We start from the raw sequence: 16399 nt of genomic DNA, 5'->3' as shown, positions 1-16399 counted from the left end.
GTAATTGAGTAGCTGCTGTCTCACAGAGAAGATTGCTGCTGGGTTCATTGAGGTCATCAAGCACAGTCTCCCTGCAATCAAAGGAACATAGGTACTATCTGATTAGTCCAAGGAGTCTGAATACTGCCACAATCATAAAATATTATGGGTTTGTAAGGACTAATAGCTACACATTATACGATGTTAAGTGGTGGGAAAACCAACCCAAAACCATGTGATGTCAGAGGAATTGCCAGTGCCTTAGATTCCTGCAATAGGAAGAAATTTGAACTCTGAGATTCTTGGGAGGTTGAATGTACACCATGAGGCAGAGAAACACAAAACTCTTTCCATGATCCTTGTAAGTCTGACCTCAAACCTGCTGACTGCTCAATTGTTCGACAAGCAAGATAAACCAGTGTAAAAACGCTAAAATAAATATAAAAATAAATAATTATTCCCCCAGGAAAAAATGTCCCATTTATGGCTGTGGCCAGTCAGTATTTTACAAGATAGTGGGAAAAGTAGACAAACATGGACATCGTGAGAAACTTCTTTGTAACTCCTAAATGCAGCCTACTGGGAGCTTGAAGAATGGGATTTATATTGTACAAATAAGGCACAATGAACATGCCTCCATTTAACCCTCTCCACGAAGCTTAGGAAAGGGAAGATACCTCAATGCTTGATGCTAGGGCTTTAACCCTTTCAAGCACTGGGGAGATGCTTCAGTGTTAATTGAAGGTGTCCAAAGGGTACTTCTGCTATCTATCTCATGTGACTGAGCTTTAAATGAGAAGATGAAGCAGGTTTGGATAAATATTTATACTGTGCACTAGCATATGGTGTTGTTGAAGCAGATGCAATTCAGTCTTAGAATTCTTATCTTATACCAACATGTTACTGATTGTAGAAAAGCATAAATTACACGAGTTGCCATCTGTTTTCAATTACAGCATGAAAACACTGACGCAGGTTGGTATTTTCCTTTAGCTGTGTTATCAGTTCACTGCTGAATTTCATAATTACATTAGGGTGAATTCAGAATGAATGTATTTGGTAATGTGAACACTCAAATAAAGTTGCTGACAAACTGCTTTCATAGCTTGTCCATAAATAGAGAAGCAGCAGAGCTAAATGCACATAGCACTGTATGCAATGAATAGCACTACTGTAGGGCTTGAATATAAATGTATATATAAATTTCAAACATGTCTCCATAAGTGACTGCTTCATTTTCTGATAGTATTTAATTATAAACTGTAACATAAAGGTCTGTTGTCCTCCATACAAATGTGTAAACTGTATTCAAGTGCTGATGACTTTAGAGAAATTTAATTTTAAGAAATCAGATTTTATATTTTACTATAAAATAAACTCTGGTTTTGGAAAAGCATAAAAATTGAAACAAGATTTTGCTCTGTCTTCCACTTTATGCAGCTGTAACAAGAACCTCAGATTTTATATGCTAATATCCATCACAGAGATTGGAGAGAGTGAGCTGAGTAGGGTAGTCATTAACCTTGAACATCTTGTAAATAATGCCCAAGAAGAGTGGCTGTCACATTAAGGCATGTTAAGAGCATAGTAAGAACATAATGGTCAACAGTTTGGATGATATTTTGTTTTTTCATCTGGTCTTCAAGTAGAAATCTTTCTAAAAGACTCTAAAGAAAAATGTAGTAAGGCGGCTGTGTTGGTAGCCTGGTGATTCAACAGAAGCTGGAAGAGATCAAATATTTGTGAATGTGAAAATACTCAGCTCTGCCACCAACACGAAACATAGGTTAGTGGTTGGTTGTCCTTGACAGCTGTTTAACAGCATGCCTAACTGTCACTGTACTTTCCCAGTCAACGCATGAAGCTGTGCCTTGGTGTTCCTACTCTGTGCCTACTTTCCCTTTTTGGTCTGTGGTAATCATTTGCTAATGGTGTTTGCTGGTGAGCTGTGGTGATGCCTCTGTAACTGCCCCAGAATTTCCATTTCCAGTGGTGTTTAATTACCCTCAAGGAGTAGTTCCCAACATTTTTAAAGTGAGTCCGGTTACCACGTTTCTATAGGTTGGACCTATCCTAAAACCCCATCACTCTAACTATACTGGAAATATTGACATCGAAATTATCATAGCAACACAGTTCTGTGAGTACTGGGATACCTAATACTGGGATTCTCTGAAGGAAAATGTGACCTGGGGAGATGCATTGTGTGTCACTGGCAGAATGCTGTCTGGTTGCCAAAAGGAGACAAGTTTTGGCAAGTTTCTGCTTTGCTTTCATTATAGAATACTACAAGTGCAACAATAGAGCCCTTATGTCCTTGATCATCCTTTGCCTTAGCAGTGTCTTTAGGTTGATTGAAATCATTAAATGCTTTCTCAGCAGACTCCCTTTCTCCTTGTCATTGGGAATCCCAGTGCAGCACTAGATGAGCTGCTAATCAGTCTGTCTTGTGCCCATTCACTGCACCAGCTACTCTGTTTTATTCCTTTTCTGTGGTAGAAGCCCTGTCATGGTTGGACCTCTCTGAGTGTCAGGAGGCTGTCTTAGAGACACTGTACCACTGGCCTACAAGTCGAACCTACCCATGGCTGCCGCATGGAAGACACAATTTGAATTTGGATTCTCTTCTTTGCCATCTCACAAACCCTTTGTGCAACTACAGTGACTATTTTCCTACCAGAATACATAGGTATTCTTGTGAAGTAGTTTGGGTTTAAACACATGGAAAATGCCAAGAAATCTGGCATACTATCATACATAATCAAACATTTGATAAGTAGATCCGTTTTAGTACCAGTAGAATTGAAAAAAAAAAACCCTGTAGGTTTGCTGAAGTTTCCTTGTGTTTCATGGGGCTCTGGGTCACAGCATATCATCTAGATTTCCCAGTCTCAGAACTACACATATATCAAACTTTGCAGCCTGGGCCTACAGACTCCTGTGCAGCAAAGTTACACTAGCACAGGCTCCACTGAATTTCAAGCTTCAGGCTGTGTGACTGCCCTTTTTCTAAGCCATCCTCCCCCCACCATGATGACAAATTAGTGTTTTAGTAATATCCAGATACTTTGGTTTTTTTGTGACATCCCTGCCATCCCTGCTCAGGTTGTAACTGTTCTGGGGGTAGAGAATTTCTCTTTCCAGTGCTACCCTATTCCAGTTTCTGACCACCTCTACCAAAATTTTCCTGTTTTACTCTGTTTTCCACTAATAAATCATCAGACCCTAAGTATGACATTCTAGTTCTTTTAAAGCTATGATGAAGCCCCTGTCATCTTCAGACATGTCAAAATTTCATTCTACATTCCTACTTTTTTTTGGTGGATCTCCATTTTGTCTACTTGTTTCCTTGGTCTGCCTTGCTTCTTTTCCCACAGAGCTGTTTAAGGATCAGTTTGTTTTGAAGTCATCTCTTCTGAGGCCACGGTACTTCTGTCGAAGTAGTTTGGATGGTCAAGTGAGCTCCATCTTTGTGCGGATGCCTCTGGGTGCGCAGTCACCACCAAGTCAATGAGGTGTGGAAGAGCACTAACTTTGGTGGACAACGGCCTTCTGCTTTTCTGAGTCAGCGGACATAATATCAACTAAAAAATCATCCAGCTTTACACTAGCCTAGAGATATGTGCTTGCTTGTGACTATCAGGGACAGTTCTATGATAAAGGTATCAAAACTCTATGTGTGAAAAATCACGTCCCTGAGATGTAAGGGGAAAGATCCACTCCCATGGAGATGGGCAGAGCAGTGCTCAAACATCACTCCAGCAGGATAAAAACTACAAACTGCATGCATAAAGAAAAACAACAAAAAAATATTTTTATGATTTTCAGTCCTGTTTTTGAACAAGATACATGTTACTCACTATAGAGAAAGGAATTAAGGCAGTAGGATTTCCTAGGTGAAATATAAAAGGAGTGGGTTTAGCTTTTTGAGTATAAATTTCAGCTTTAACAGTGAATTCTTCCCCCCACAACTTAGCTTTAGCAAGGTTTTACTTGCTTATCCCAGACCTGAAACTTAGCCTGCAGAACAGTATTAGATTTCCAATAACTGTGTGACTTTTTTTTCTGAAGACTTTTTTAACACAGAGTTTTACTGGGCAATAAAATTACTCTTTTATTTCTTTACAACAACTGAAACCTTATGCAAATACAGAAAGTTTCATAATGACTCAGAGCTCTTTTTTTCTGCATTCACAGCAGCAGTGTAGTTGATGCTAGATTTGTACTTGTAGGCCCATCACCTAAAATGCTGTTGAGCAACAAGTGACCTACTATACTTGTGCCTGTGCATTGGCTCCATCTCATCAATAGCAAATACAATTCAGAAAAAAAGAATTGTCTGCAGGTTTGTAATTGTGGTCAATGGATTTTTTAAATTTAGTCACATTATTTCGGTAAAAAGTGGGTTTAAAAGTTCTTTTGGGTAAGTGGTAGTTTATGGCAGGATAACCCAGCTATCTGAACAGCCTGTGTTTATGGAAGTGCTTTCTTGATTGTTTCTTGGAGTTCTACAGCTGTAGCCATTCAGAAAGAGAGAAAGCAGTCTTGGTTTCAGCTGCACTGTAAAACAGGGCAGTGCTTGTGCTCTGATACAGATTCCAAATTCCAGTGTGGTCTATAGCCCATTGAATGGCAAGATACAGTGTCTGCCAGAACAGCTGGGATCTCAGCCTTGCTCTATCTATCTTAGGCATTGCAGGTCACTCTTAGGTGGTCCAAGCTCTCTAAAGAGGGGACTGATCTGAAAAACTTACCTGCAGAATGGCTGTAGTCTTCAAAAGATCCTAAGTGTCTCTAAAAAATTACATAGAATTAGAGGGCAAAATGCTGGCATTTTGAACTGCTTTTCCTCTCAATTGAGGATGAAAAGCATTCTTTATTATTAGGTTTAGGTGTAATATTCATTTCACTTGAACCTTTAGAGGGGTCCTCAGATGCTGTTGGATTTTCAGCATAGTGGCTATTGCAGTTCTCAGTCCCAAGTCCTTCAGGGATGCTGCTTTACAGACCCTTAACCTTACTCCTCTGTGTCTTTTCTTGTTGCTGCTCAAGACACAGGGTGACTTCCTTTCATGATATAAGCAAATGATTCGGGAAACATGTTGCACTAAAGCCAAGGCTCCGTTTAGCTAGTCAAACACATGGAGAAACAATTGCACTTTTGTCTGCGCAAACAGAGAGCAGCTGTTTGTCCCAAATGGCGCAGACCGTTCGTGCTCAGTACAGTCTTGATACTGGACAGTGCTGAGGGTGCACCGCATGGATCTAACTGCCCTGCAGCTCCCTTGTTTGGGCTTGCTTAGGGACTGTTCTGAGCTAATATGGCCTTAAGCAAATTACATTTAGTTAGTTTACCCTAATTATATTTGATCTTGCGAGTAAACTGATATATCGTTTTTAAGTTCTTTATTTGTTATGTGTGGTTTTGTTTTAGCAATTCTAGTTTAGATTTAGATACACAAGAAAAAAAAAAAACAAAACTTAACCATCAACCCAAGATATTAGGAAAATAATCTTTCCTGTGAGGGTGGTGAGACACTGGAATAGATTGCCCAGAGAAGTTGCGGATGCCCCATCCCTGGCAGTGTTCAAGGCCAGGTTGGACAGGTCTTTGAACAACCTGGTTTTAGTGGAAGGTGTCCCTACCATGGCATTGGGGCTGGAACTGGATGATCTTTAAGGTCTCTTCCAACCCAAACTATTCCATGATTCTATTTCTAAGCTAAGAGTCCATGTTCTCCTACTGATGCTGTATTTCACCCAGAGCCACCTTTAGCCATTCAGGTTATTTAACATTTTCTGAGCTGTTCTGTGGTAGGTATCGAATAGCAGTATACAATAAAAATGCTTATAAAGTTAAGCATGCAGTCACTGGTTTGCTTTCCTGATGGGGCCCAGCCCAGCTTGGCTTTACCTGTGGGTATTTCTCACAGGGACTCACATTAACTCGGTCATTTTACACACCAATTCCCAATTAGGGCCATGAGAAGTAGTGACCTATGTAGCCCTATTCCATGTTTATGAATGTTTGCATTTCAGGGTATTAGGTGCTTATGTTATTGCCCTCCAGGTATCTACAGATAGCTTTAAATTCCCTATGTGAGTAACTCCCGTTTGCTGTGTCGGCATTTGACCACTCAGTCTGTTGTGGAGATTGCTGCCGCAGAGCTGAGACTCGCATGCAGACTAAATGCCGCCTGCCCCAAAACAAGGGTTGTTCTCATGTGCTATTAGGTCAGCTCTTTTCCCCCTCTAATTTGTCCACTCTATTTGTGGAGTTTGTACAGCAATAGTTTCATTTTATTCCCAGTGAAAAAAAGACTTAAATTGCCATTGATTCCCATCACTGCGAAGGGAGGGCAAGACTGCCTGAACCAATGATAAGGCCCTTTGAGACTCTTTTACTTTGTATATTATGTGACTTACTATAGTGTAAAATTAGAAGATAATAAAAATGCATTATAAAGTTATATATATTATCAATTATGAAATGTATTATACGATTATATTAGCTGCTGTATAACTTTTTATATTATGTTGTTTAATTCCTGATTTTTTTTCAGCTGGAGACTGATTGGTTTGGAATACTATAAAAAATTAAACCTTTTTTTTTTTCTTTTAACGAAGTGTGTAATGAGTGCATGTAATGAAAATATGTAACAAAGCCTTGCTCAGGCAAACCATCCGTGCCAGACTGCAGCCACAGACCAAGATGGAGAGCCAGAATTACAAATAACAAACAAGTTACTTATGTTTGTAACTCTATAAATGGAGGTTTTTTTCTCTGCTATGCCTTGTACTGTGCTCTGCTGGTACCCGGTTTCCAGCCCACTGATGGAACAGTGGGTCAGCTTAACACTGGTGTAAAGATTGAAGAAATGCATTCCTCTAGAGAGAAAATCCTGTGTTTATGCAAGGCCTGGATACTTGCCTACTCCCACACCACCCACTCTACAGCCAATTACACATTCGCTAGAGATATTTACAGAGCTGAACACACAGCTGCAATTTATTCTGTTTCGTCCAGTAACCTCAGTTATGTAGGAAAGGACATTGTGTGATTTTATAACCTTCCAGGGACATGCAGTAGGTTTTGAATTGTTAGGTTCTGACTGGAAACATAATTTTTAGGGCCTCTGATTTTCATCTCTTTTCCTCATTCCAGTGTGACAATATAAAGTTTATCAGAGTGGGAGCAAATATTTCAGTTCTGCTTGCGTTAGCTTTTATCTAAAAGGTTAGTCTTGGGTCCTAGGCTCTTCTGTAACAGCATGTTCAGCATCTCTGTGGCCTGCGCTCTTTGCTGAGCATGGGGATTCCTCTGCTTTATGGCTATGGGTTACCTATTAAAATAGAAGATCCCCTGTATCAACACAAATGCAGGCTGTGTGTGTAAGTCTGTAAAAGAAGTTGAGCCCTGTGCCCTCTCTCTTCCGCTGTTGTTCTCCTGCCCCAGATTTCTCTATGCTTGTTTCTTTAACATCCATCTCACCACTGATTTCACTGGGACTTTGAGTTACCTGAAAACTTAAGCTGCAGTTTACTGGTCTAAGTGTAATCTGCTGCCAGAAAGGCTGATCCTATCTTCCCTGCCTTTTCATCTCCCTTTCCCTTTTTCTCCAACCAGATACTCTATTGCCTGCTTCATTCAACCATGTCAGGCACATCAGGGAACTTATTTTGCCTGGAGACAAGTTCTTTCAATTATTTATTTTTGCTGGCACAAGATTGAAAGGGAGCAGTGCCTGGCTTTGGCACATTGCTCCCTGGACAGCACAAAGGGACAGGAGCACCTCTTGGGAGTGCAGCACCAAGTCCTGCTACTAGCCCTCCTCCCCTTTGGATGATATCCAGATCCACAGAATCCTTGGCATTTCAGGCTGAGGATATCACTTTCTGCTGGCAGAAAGGGTTGTGAGGACCCAGATCAGGTTACTGATACAGCTTTTAATAATCAAACCTTTTTTCCCCATTTCTTTTAAAAGTAAGGTTAGTACTTTACACCCAAAGGAGAGGAAACCTCATTCTCTGCTGTTGTCACTAAGGGTTTTGCTTACAAACCGATGGCATGTTGTGTAAGATAGAAGGTGATGAGGTGGTAATTAGCTTAGAAGATTTATTCAAGAGATATAACAAGTGGCAGGGCAAATCTGAGGGGTTAGCTGCTTGTAAAGAGCTCCTTTTTAAATGGTAACGGCAATAAAAAGTGCAAACAGTGTAATTTTTTGTTTCTCTGTCACAAAATAACAGCCATAGATGGGAGTGTTTGCTTTCACTCACTTCTCAACTCCTTCATATTTCATATTTAAATTAGATTTTTAAAATGACGCCTTGATTTCCATCTGTTTGCATGAGAGTGCAATGGTGCTTGGGAGGCGGAAGTGGGAACAGCAGTTCTCAGCATCCCCAGGGAAGCAAGGGGAACGTGAGAGGGGGAAATCCCATTGGAAGGATGACCCTTTAAAATCTTGGAAGCTTGGATATCCCCTTCTTTCTTGCTGAAGGCTGGAAGGACGTGCTTCAGATGTTGCATTCCTGTAGTACCTAAGCCTTCCCCAAATATTGCTGAAACTGTCAGCAAGACAAGAAAACCAAAGCAGATCTATCACCTTTTTAAACAAGTGATGGTAAAGAATATATATTTTTCTTTTTTGTTTTGCTTTTTCCTTCTTGGTTTCAGATCAGTAACAGGTGAGAGCTCTGGTCAGACCATAGGAGCTAACCAGTAAGTTTTCTATCTCAGGAGTGGCCTGGTGTTTTAAAAACCATCTATAAAATGTGAAGAGCTGGGTATGTTGGATATTCTGCTTAAGACATCTCCAGGTCACTGACAATTGTGCAGTGTTAGTCCTTCAGCCCAAGTTTGCAAAGGTGCCTGTAAGGAAGGATTCTGACAGCATGGCCTGATGTTTAACAGAAATCAGGATCTCACGGGTCTCTCACAGAGATTGTACATGGAAAATAGATGGTTTTGCTAACCCCATGTGAAGAACCTTTTCTTGGAAGATCACAGTGAGTCTCAGAATACCATAATGAAACAATTATAAGCTTGAGCTGCTCAGACTGGTCAGATGATCCTAGTCCCTGTAGGATTAGTAGGACATGAAAAAAGCATTTATTTATACTGACTGAGGATATCTCTATAACAGAAATGTAAGCAAGCTGTTTCTGTAATGGATTTCATGTTAATTTTCATTAGCAAGAAGCAGAGCAAAACCACTAACGTTGGACTATTCTTTTCTCTTTTAAATAGTTATATTGTCAATTCTGGTTATCAATTTTATTCTGTAAAATTGTCAAAGTACACTTTTCTTTAGAGAGCTCTGGAAGAAGTTATACTTCGAAGCTTTTATTTTAGCTCTTAGGAAAATTGCTGAAGAACTTTCTGGGGTTGAAAATAACTCCTACATTTGCCTGAATCCATCATTTCTATTTTATTCTACTAAAGTTAAAAGGAAAAAATAGACCAAAAAAGCCCCAATACTTTTATTCCATGTATTTTGGGAATGGCTTGTCTTCAAGTAAAAATTACCTGTGTGATTTTGGCATTGTATCAGGTGATAAGAAGAAATAATAGTAAAGGGAGCATGTCCTTAACTATGCAATGGATATATGTAAATCAGTGTGTGTACAAATGATGAACAAAGGGTTAAATCCGGTCTGTCTCGTGGTGGAGAGTTAAGTCAGCACTGATTCAGACAAAACTTTCCCATCAACTGCGTATATCTGTACAATTTGCTAATCACTCCTGAAGTACGTTGGCTTCAAGGGGATCTGCTTTGCAGCAGGACATGGCTCTAGTCTGAGCTGCAAGATGCTGGAAATCTGTTTCAGATGTGCACAGTCCAGGGGTGAAATCCTGGCTGCTCTTGAGAGAAGGATTAGTGCAAGGCTGGATTTCACTCTCTCTCCCCAGTGTTTTTTAAGACTTTCCTTCAGTTTCCACATGTACAGCAGTATTTGCACCGCCAGTGGAAATGAATTGGTGGCAATGTTTTCAGCATCTCTTTAAGCTGTTAGCACCTGGTGCCAGAGAAGCTATTGGTGTCAAGCAGCCCATAAAAACCTTGCTGTTTGGCTGAACCTGGTGATGTTGGAGGAGAAAACTCAAGTGTGATGGCAAAGACTTTGTGCTTTGCAGTCTTAGAACCTGAATGGTCCCATTACTGCACAGATCATTGGGTAAAATATCAGTACTGCTAAAACCCAGTATTTTTAACATGTCATTGCATAACCTAGCTTTGTGTTCAAGAATTTCAAGCCTACCTCGTGCTTGGTGACATTGATTTCTTTGGTACCTATTTGATATGTATTTGTAATAACATTTATCCTGTCTTAAGAGAAGTCATCAAAAAAAAAAACCCAGAGTGAATTCTGGACACTGATCCTGCCACTGAAATCTGTGAATCCATTAAGAATTCGAGCCTTAACCCATGGCCACTGCAATGGGACATGGATGTTTGCTGCGATGGAGAAGGGTGGTCCCCAGTCACCCTCAGCCACACTGCCTCCTGTGTGCTGTCCTGTGTTCCTCTTCATCTCTGTGACTGTGTAATCATGGTCTTTTCCTACTATTTTGAGATACGTTATCTGTTGACTCTGCATGGCTGTTACTTGCTTTGTGATGAACAGTTTACTCACTACATCTGTAAATTTAAGTGATTTTCAGGGTTATCCCAAAGAACTTTGCAATCATCACTTCAGCCAAATTCTGTGGTGAGAATTTCCAGCTCTTCATGATCTTTCACAACAGCCTTCTAAAAAGTGTACCTAGAAAAAGAGGGATTTTTTTAAGGGTTAGGGTTTTTTTTTATATATTGTATTGAAAAAAGTCCACCAAGAAAGTCAGGCTCCACAAGGAGAGGTAACTAAAGCCTACAGTAAATAGTGTCTGAATATCTGAGGATCTAGGCTACCTGCCTATCCTCAAATAATAGTTCTGTAACATTCATAAATATTAACGTCACCCTGGGGCAGAACACTACGCAAGAATTTGTGACAGATACACAATAGTTGATTCAATAATTGGCTTTTGGGTAGTTGTGCAATTCTACACCCATCCCTGCATCCCTCATGAGCGTTCTGCAGTCATTCTCACTGCAGCTTCTGGTCAATGCTGGCTCAGCCATCCAACCCTAGTGCAGGCAGCCTCCTGTGAGGGAGCAGGACTTTGGTTTGACCAGTGGGCAATTATCCCACAGGAAAATCGAGGGGCGTGGATGTACAGCAAGATGGGCAGCTTGGAAAGCCCAAGGAGGGCGGCAGGCAGCTGAAGCTTGCTGTGGAGAGAGCAATACCCAGTGAGGGGGAGGAAGGGTTGTACAGCTCCAGGTACAGCACAGTCTTGTGCCATTTAAACACTACGGCACCGAATTATAATTCCTCTCCTTGCTATCTTCAGTTTAAATGGCATGATAAATCTTTGCTAACTGCTTTAAGCAATAGGTGCCCAGATGCTCTCTGTTCAAATGTAAGCCCAAAGTTGAAGTTTTCCTGGGAACACCTGGATTTGGTTAAAGATCCTGTACGTGCCGGTGAAAACCCACGGAAAGTCAGAAGTGCCTTTTCTGCTATCCCTCCTTCAGTGGGCTGCTGTCTGCCAAGGTGGGAAATTGAAATAGCTGTAAATGTTTATTACTGTGACATTTAAATATTTGAAATTAATCAAGGGACTCTTTTTCTTTCAATGTTACTTTATTTAACTATTATTGTTTCTGTGGTTTTTAGATCACCACATCCTGACCAACAAAATGGTCGGAATTTATTCTGGGCTTTGTCATTCCTTGAAGTCTGAGGGATAAAAATGGATACTTATCTCCTGTCAAGCTCCTTGGAGAGCTATGAGGAAATGAGCAATAAAAGGTTCTTTGAGGCTCTTTTAACTTTAGTTTATTATCTATTATAGCTACTGATGTGTGGAAATCAACAGAGAAATTTTACGTGTTTATAGTTACAAAGCCCTTAACAGCTGTAGCTATGGGCTGAGCACTTACAGCTTTGTGAAATGTGTTTTTATAAATGTAACATTAAATCATTGTGATTTTGTAAACCGGTCTCCTTAAGAAAATTCCTGAGATAATAATATGTGGGTTGATATACTCACCCAGTTCTGGTTTGTGGGTACTCACTCGCTCTCACTTGTTTTGTATCTCCACCAAGAGAGCAATGCCTGATGTGCACTTTCCAGGGTGTCGTGGTTTAAGCCCAGCCGGCAACCCAGAACCATGCAGCCACTCGCTCACTCCACCCTTGCTCTCCCTGCTCCCGGAGTAACTAAGGTATAACACAAATCACTGCTGCTGCCACCAATAATAATAATAATAATAATAATAATAATAATAATAATAATAATAATAATAATAAAGGAAGTAACAAGGGAAGAGAATACAACTGCTCACCACCTGGCAACCGATACCCAGCCTGACCTGAGCAGTGATCTAGCCCTTCCGGGTAACTGCCCCCAGTTTATGTACTGGTCATGATGTGCTGTGGTATGAAATACCTCTTTGGCTAGCTTGGGTCAGGTGTCCTGTCTCTGCTTCCTCCCGGCTTCCTCTCCTCCCTGGCAGAGCATGAGACTCAGACGGTCCTTGGTCAGAGTAAACATTACTGAGCAGCAACTAAAAACATCGGTGTTATCAGCACTGTACTCAGGCTGAGAGTCAAAACCACAGCACTGCACCAGCTACTAAGAAGAAGAAAAATGACTGCTACTGCTGAACCCAGGACACAGGGGCAGGACTGATGATGGCCAAAATGCATGAAGCAGTGCTGTGTTACGTTTCCCCTTGCTAGATGCAGCACTGGATGGAAGAACAGGGTTGCAAGAAGAAAGCTGGGTGACTCGAAGGTGCTCAGCATACTGAAGGGCTCAGGACTGTGCCAAACTATCTCCCCTCCTCGGGACTTCAGGATGCAGCAAATGGCTCCTCATTTCTTTATCCCTGAGGGAGAATTTATAGACACTCATCCCTTGGGCAAACTGGCCAAGTGATGGCCATGGAGAGCTCTTTCTGTCCCCAGGGTGACTGGCACTTTATTATCATCTCCTGTTCCTCATGAGTTTCATGCAGTTTTAGGACAGAAGTACGCTCTTCTGTGCATTTTCCTGCTGTCTGCATTTCTCTTCTCATCTGGCTTGGGTGGAATTTTTGCATCTAATCCTCTCTACTGGAAAAAGCAAAACTAATAAACCATTTGGATCCAGTGCAAAGGACGGCACAAAGGATGTTCTCAGCCCATACGCATTGCTGATTAATAATACTGCCAAGGGCATACATTAAAGCAAACACATTGAGAATGCAGATGTGTCAACTCTTGTCTTTTACATAAGAAATTCACTCTTTGCCATCCAGATTGCTGTTCACTACTGCATGACTGTCCCTGGCCAAACATGAGTCCCATGCACTGGGATTCCAGTAACTCGAGAAGTCTGAGAATACGCAGCAGTAAAACAAACACCAGCCATTCAACTTCCCAAACTGCATTAAGCCAGAAGAAACAATGTTATTCCTGCAGGTCTGTTTTAAATCAAACCAAATATTATTCTGGAGCCAGAGCAATAATTCAGTAAAACTTGATACAATCCTGGAAAGCCATAGAAAGCGTTAGGAAATACCACTAGAAGTTGAGACCTAGAGATACTGTGAAAATGTGTGTTATTAAACTAAATAGACATGCCTCTTAAATACTAATTGAGGCACTCTGCAGAGGATGATGGGTTACCTTTTCAATAATGATCCTTAATATTCAGGAGATTTTCTCTGCATGCAAAATCTGAATCATTTTCCCAGTGGTACTTGCAGCTGAAATATTGCATATAAATGTATAGGAAAGATACATCCATACTGCCATGGAAGCTGTCTAAGTGGTATTGCTGCTTGCCATGCTTTGGTGATCATTTAGACTACCAGTTAGGCTGATGACCAAGATCTTCAGCTCTGCAGAGGAATTCTGATGGTAAGGGGTAAGGTGCAAGAGGGAGGTTTGCTTTCCTTTCGAGGGCTGCTGCTGCCACTTCTACTGTGCAGAGCCTCTAAGAAGCAGGGATTAAAATCATCAGTGGCATTTTTGATGAAATGTTACATTTTTGGGTTGGCTTTGCTTCCTCTATAATCTTCCTTAAATGGAGCATCAATAGCTACATTCTGTACATTTTGCACAAACACCAATTGAGTTTCACCACACATTTCACTTGAAAGGGAAGGCAGTTGGTGTACAAAAGTTAAATGATTTGGCCTCTGAGAATATCTGTTTTAGAGCTAGCATTGGAAAACACCAGAGCTGCTTCCCACCTCTCCTGCATACATTTCTGTGTTGTGTTTTTGCCTAAATAGGGAAGGTAAAAAATATAGTGTTTCTGGTGATACTTCGTCGCTTCTTTCATAGACTCAAGATGATTTACAAGTAAAATGACCTTCTAGTGAATGTATTGTTTTCATTGAAACATCAGGATGATATTATTGTTGCTTTAGGTTCCATATTTTTATTGTTAAAAACACAGATCTAGACACTACATTACACATTTTTGGCCTTTTTACCAAACACTGTAATATTATGATTAGATACAGAAAAGGCTTAATGTTTTTCAGAAATAAGTATTGTTACCTTTCTTCTCAGTTTTTTTACAGTGCTGATATGACTTTTTCTCTTATTAACTCTTTTAAGATACATAGTGTTGTTGGTCATAAAATTTTTATCAAGACTTTTTGAAGAGAAAATAGCCTCTGGTGATACAAGACTTTCAGTGTTTGAATTCCTTAGAGCTTTTAAAATGAAAATATTAGCATATTTGAAATTAATTAATGCACCACACTTGCTGAAGAAAACAAAAAACTTCACATAAAGGGTATAAAGAACTAAATCTGTGTAGGAATACCTCCTGAAAATGGCAGTGACATTATAGTCCATCCTGGTACTGATTTCTTCTTCTATGTTATGATTTCTGAATTTGGATCCTTTGTGTTCATGTTGTACTGGTGGAGGTTTTGGCACTGAATTTAGTGAAGTCATCATCCAGACCTGGAAACACTGTGACTACCAAGAGCTGTCTGAAATGGTTTCTATTAAAGTGGTTAAGACAAACTAAGGATAAACAAGACCCTTTGCAATGCCCAGAGCTGTCTTGTCCCATACTGTTTGCAAAGCACCACTGATACCAGAAAATGCCTTTGTTATGAGAAAAACGACTGATGTAGGACTTCAATATTCCACAGATTTGAAGGGTGCAGTGATATTTCAAAAAATTTATGGAAAATTAACTTGTCAGATTAATTCTAAGAAACGTGTTTTTCTCAAGAATGCTGAATGAGAAACTATAAAGAGTGCTGGAGGGTTTGTATGCCCAGGACTAAGCACATCTGTGCAAATAATCTTACAAAAAAATTCCGATGTGTAACTTGTTTTGCTGCTCGCTTTTCTCCCCAGGTTTGCCAATTTGTTGTATCTGTCAACGGCCTCAACGTTCTCCATGTGGATTACAGGACAGTGAGCAACCTCATTCTGACTGGCCCTCGAACAATTGTGATGGAAGTCATGGAAGAAATAGAGCCCTGAGAAGGAAAAAAACCTCTTACTGGACATAGTTGTGAGAGAAACAGTGGCAACCATGGAGCGGCATGACACAAGGAGGCAGAACATTGCTGTGTCTACATAGATGATTTTGCTTTTAGGGGAGGGGGGCTCTCTTTCATTTAACAATAATAGCACTGGTGATTATGCTAAGAAGTGAACAATAGATACCAGCGTGTTTCCACTTTTTTTTTCCCTATGGAGACAAGGTTAAGGCCTTTAGATTGTTTGTCCAGCCATGTCTGCATCGGTCACAATGGTTTCCTACCTGAAGAGGCTGTGCAGATTTCATCACAGTCCATCACCGGATCAAAGCACTTGAAGAGATGAAAGAACCAAACACTGTGGGGTCAAGATGACACAGATAGTCTGCATGACATTTACATTGGTAAACATCATCCTGGTGTCCAGCTTTGTCCCAGGAGCATGTGCTGCTGCAATTTGTCTCTCCTTGGGCTGAGGGACAGCTGACTAAATGCTAGCTTGATTGCAATCAAACAGAAACAAACTGCAAATGCATGAAAATAGGTATCCATTCTCTGTAGAGGATACTCTGAGATGAATGTTTGGGCCTGATCGAATACGCAGATTAGTCTAGAAAGAAAAATTATGCAAATGGAAGAGCGTGAGGTACTTTTACAAAATCTGCCTTTGAAAATTGGGGTTTTTTGTTTAGATGCTCATGTATAAAACGTTGATTTTGGTTTATTTCCTTATCTGTAAAGGAAGGGTGTCTTGGCCTTGCAGTTCATCACTTTGGAGAAATTTTGTGCACCTTTGTTCCTAGAAGTAGAATATTTGGCAAGTTGAAGTGGGAAATTCACAGGGTTGACATTAGCAATGGTACATC

General features: G+C 40.4%; 1 protein-coding gene across 1 annotated transcript in view; it reads left to right on the top strand.

The window, feature by feature from the left end:
• DEPTOR (DEP domain containing MTOR interacting protein) overlaps positions 1 to 16157 on the top strand; it is a 71410-nt gene extending 55253 nt beyond the window's left edge. Inside the window, exon 10 of the mRNA XM_061447816.1 lies at positions 15406 to 16157. Within this exon, the coding sequence (XP_061303800.1) occupies positions 15406 to 15534 (129 nt within the window). The 3' untranslated portion in view covers positions 15535 to 16157. The remainder of the gene's footprint in view (positions 1 to 15405) is intronic.
• The last annotated feature ends 242 nt before the right edge of the window (positions 16158 to 16399 follow it).

The sequence above is a fragment of the Pezoporus flaviventris genome, unplaced genomic scaffold, assembly GCF_033815535.1.
Source record: "Pezoporus flaviventris isolate CSIRO_AGI_PZ_B2104156 unplaced genomic scaffold, CSIRO_AGI_Pfla_v1 ptg000007l, whole genome shotgun sequence".
In the NCBI taxonomy this organism is placed as follows: Eukaryota; Metazoa; Chordata; class Aves; order Psittaciformes; family Psittacidae; genus Pezoporus; species Pezoporus flaviventris.
This window is presented reverse-complemented; position numbering and strand designations above follow the sequence as displayed.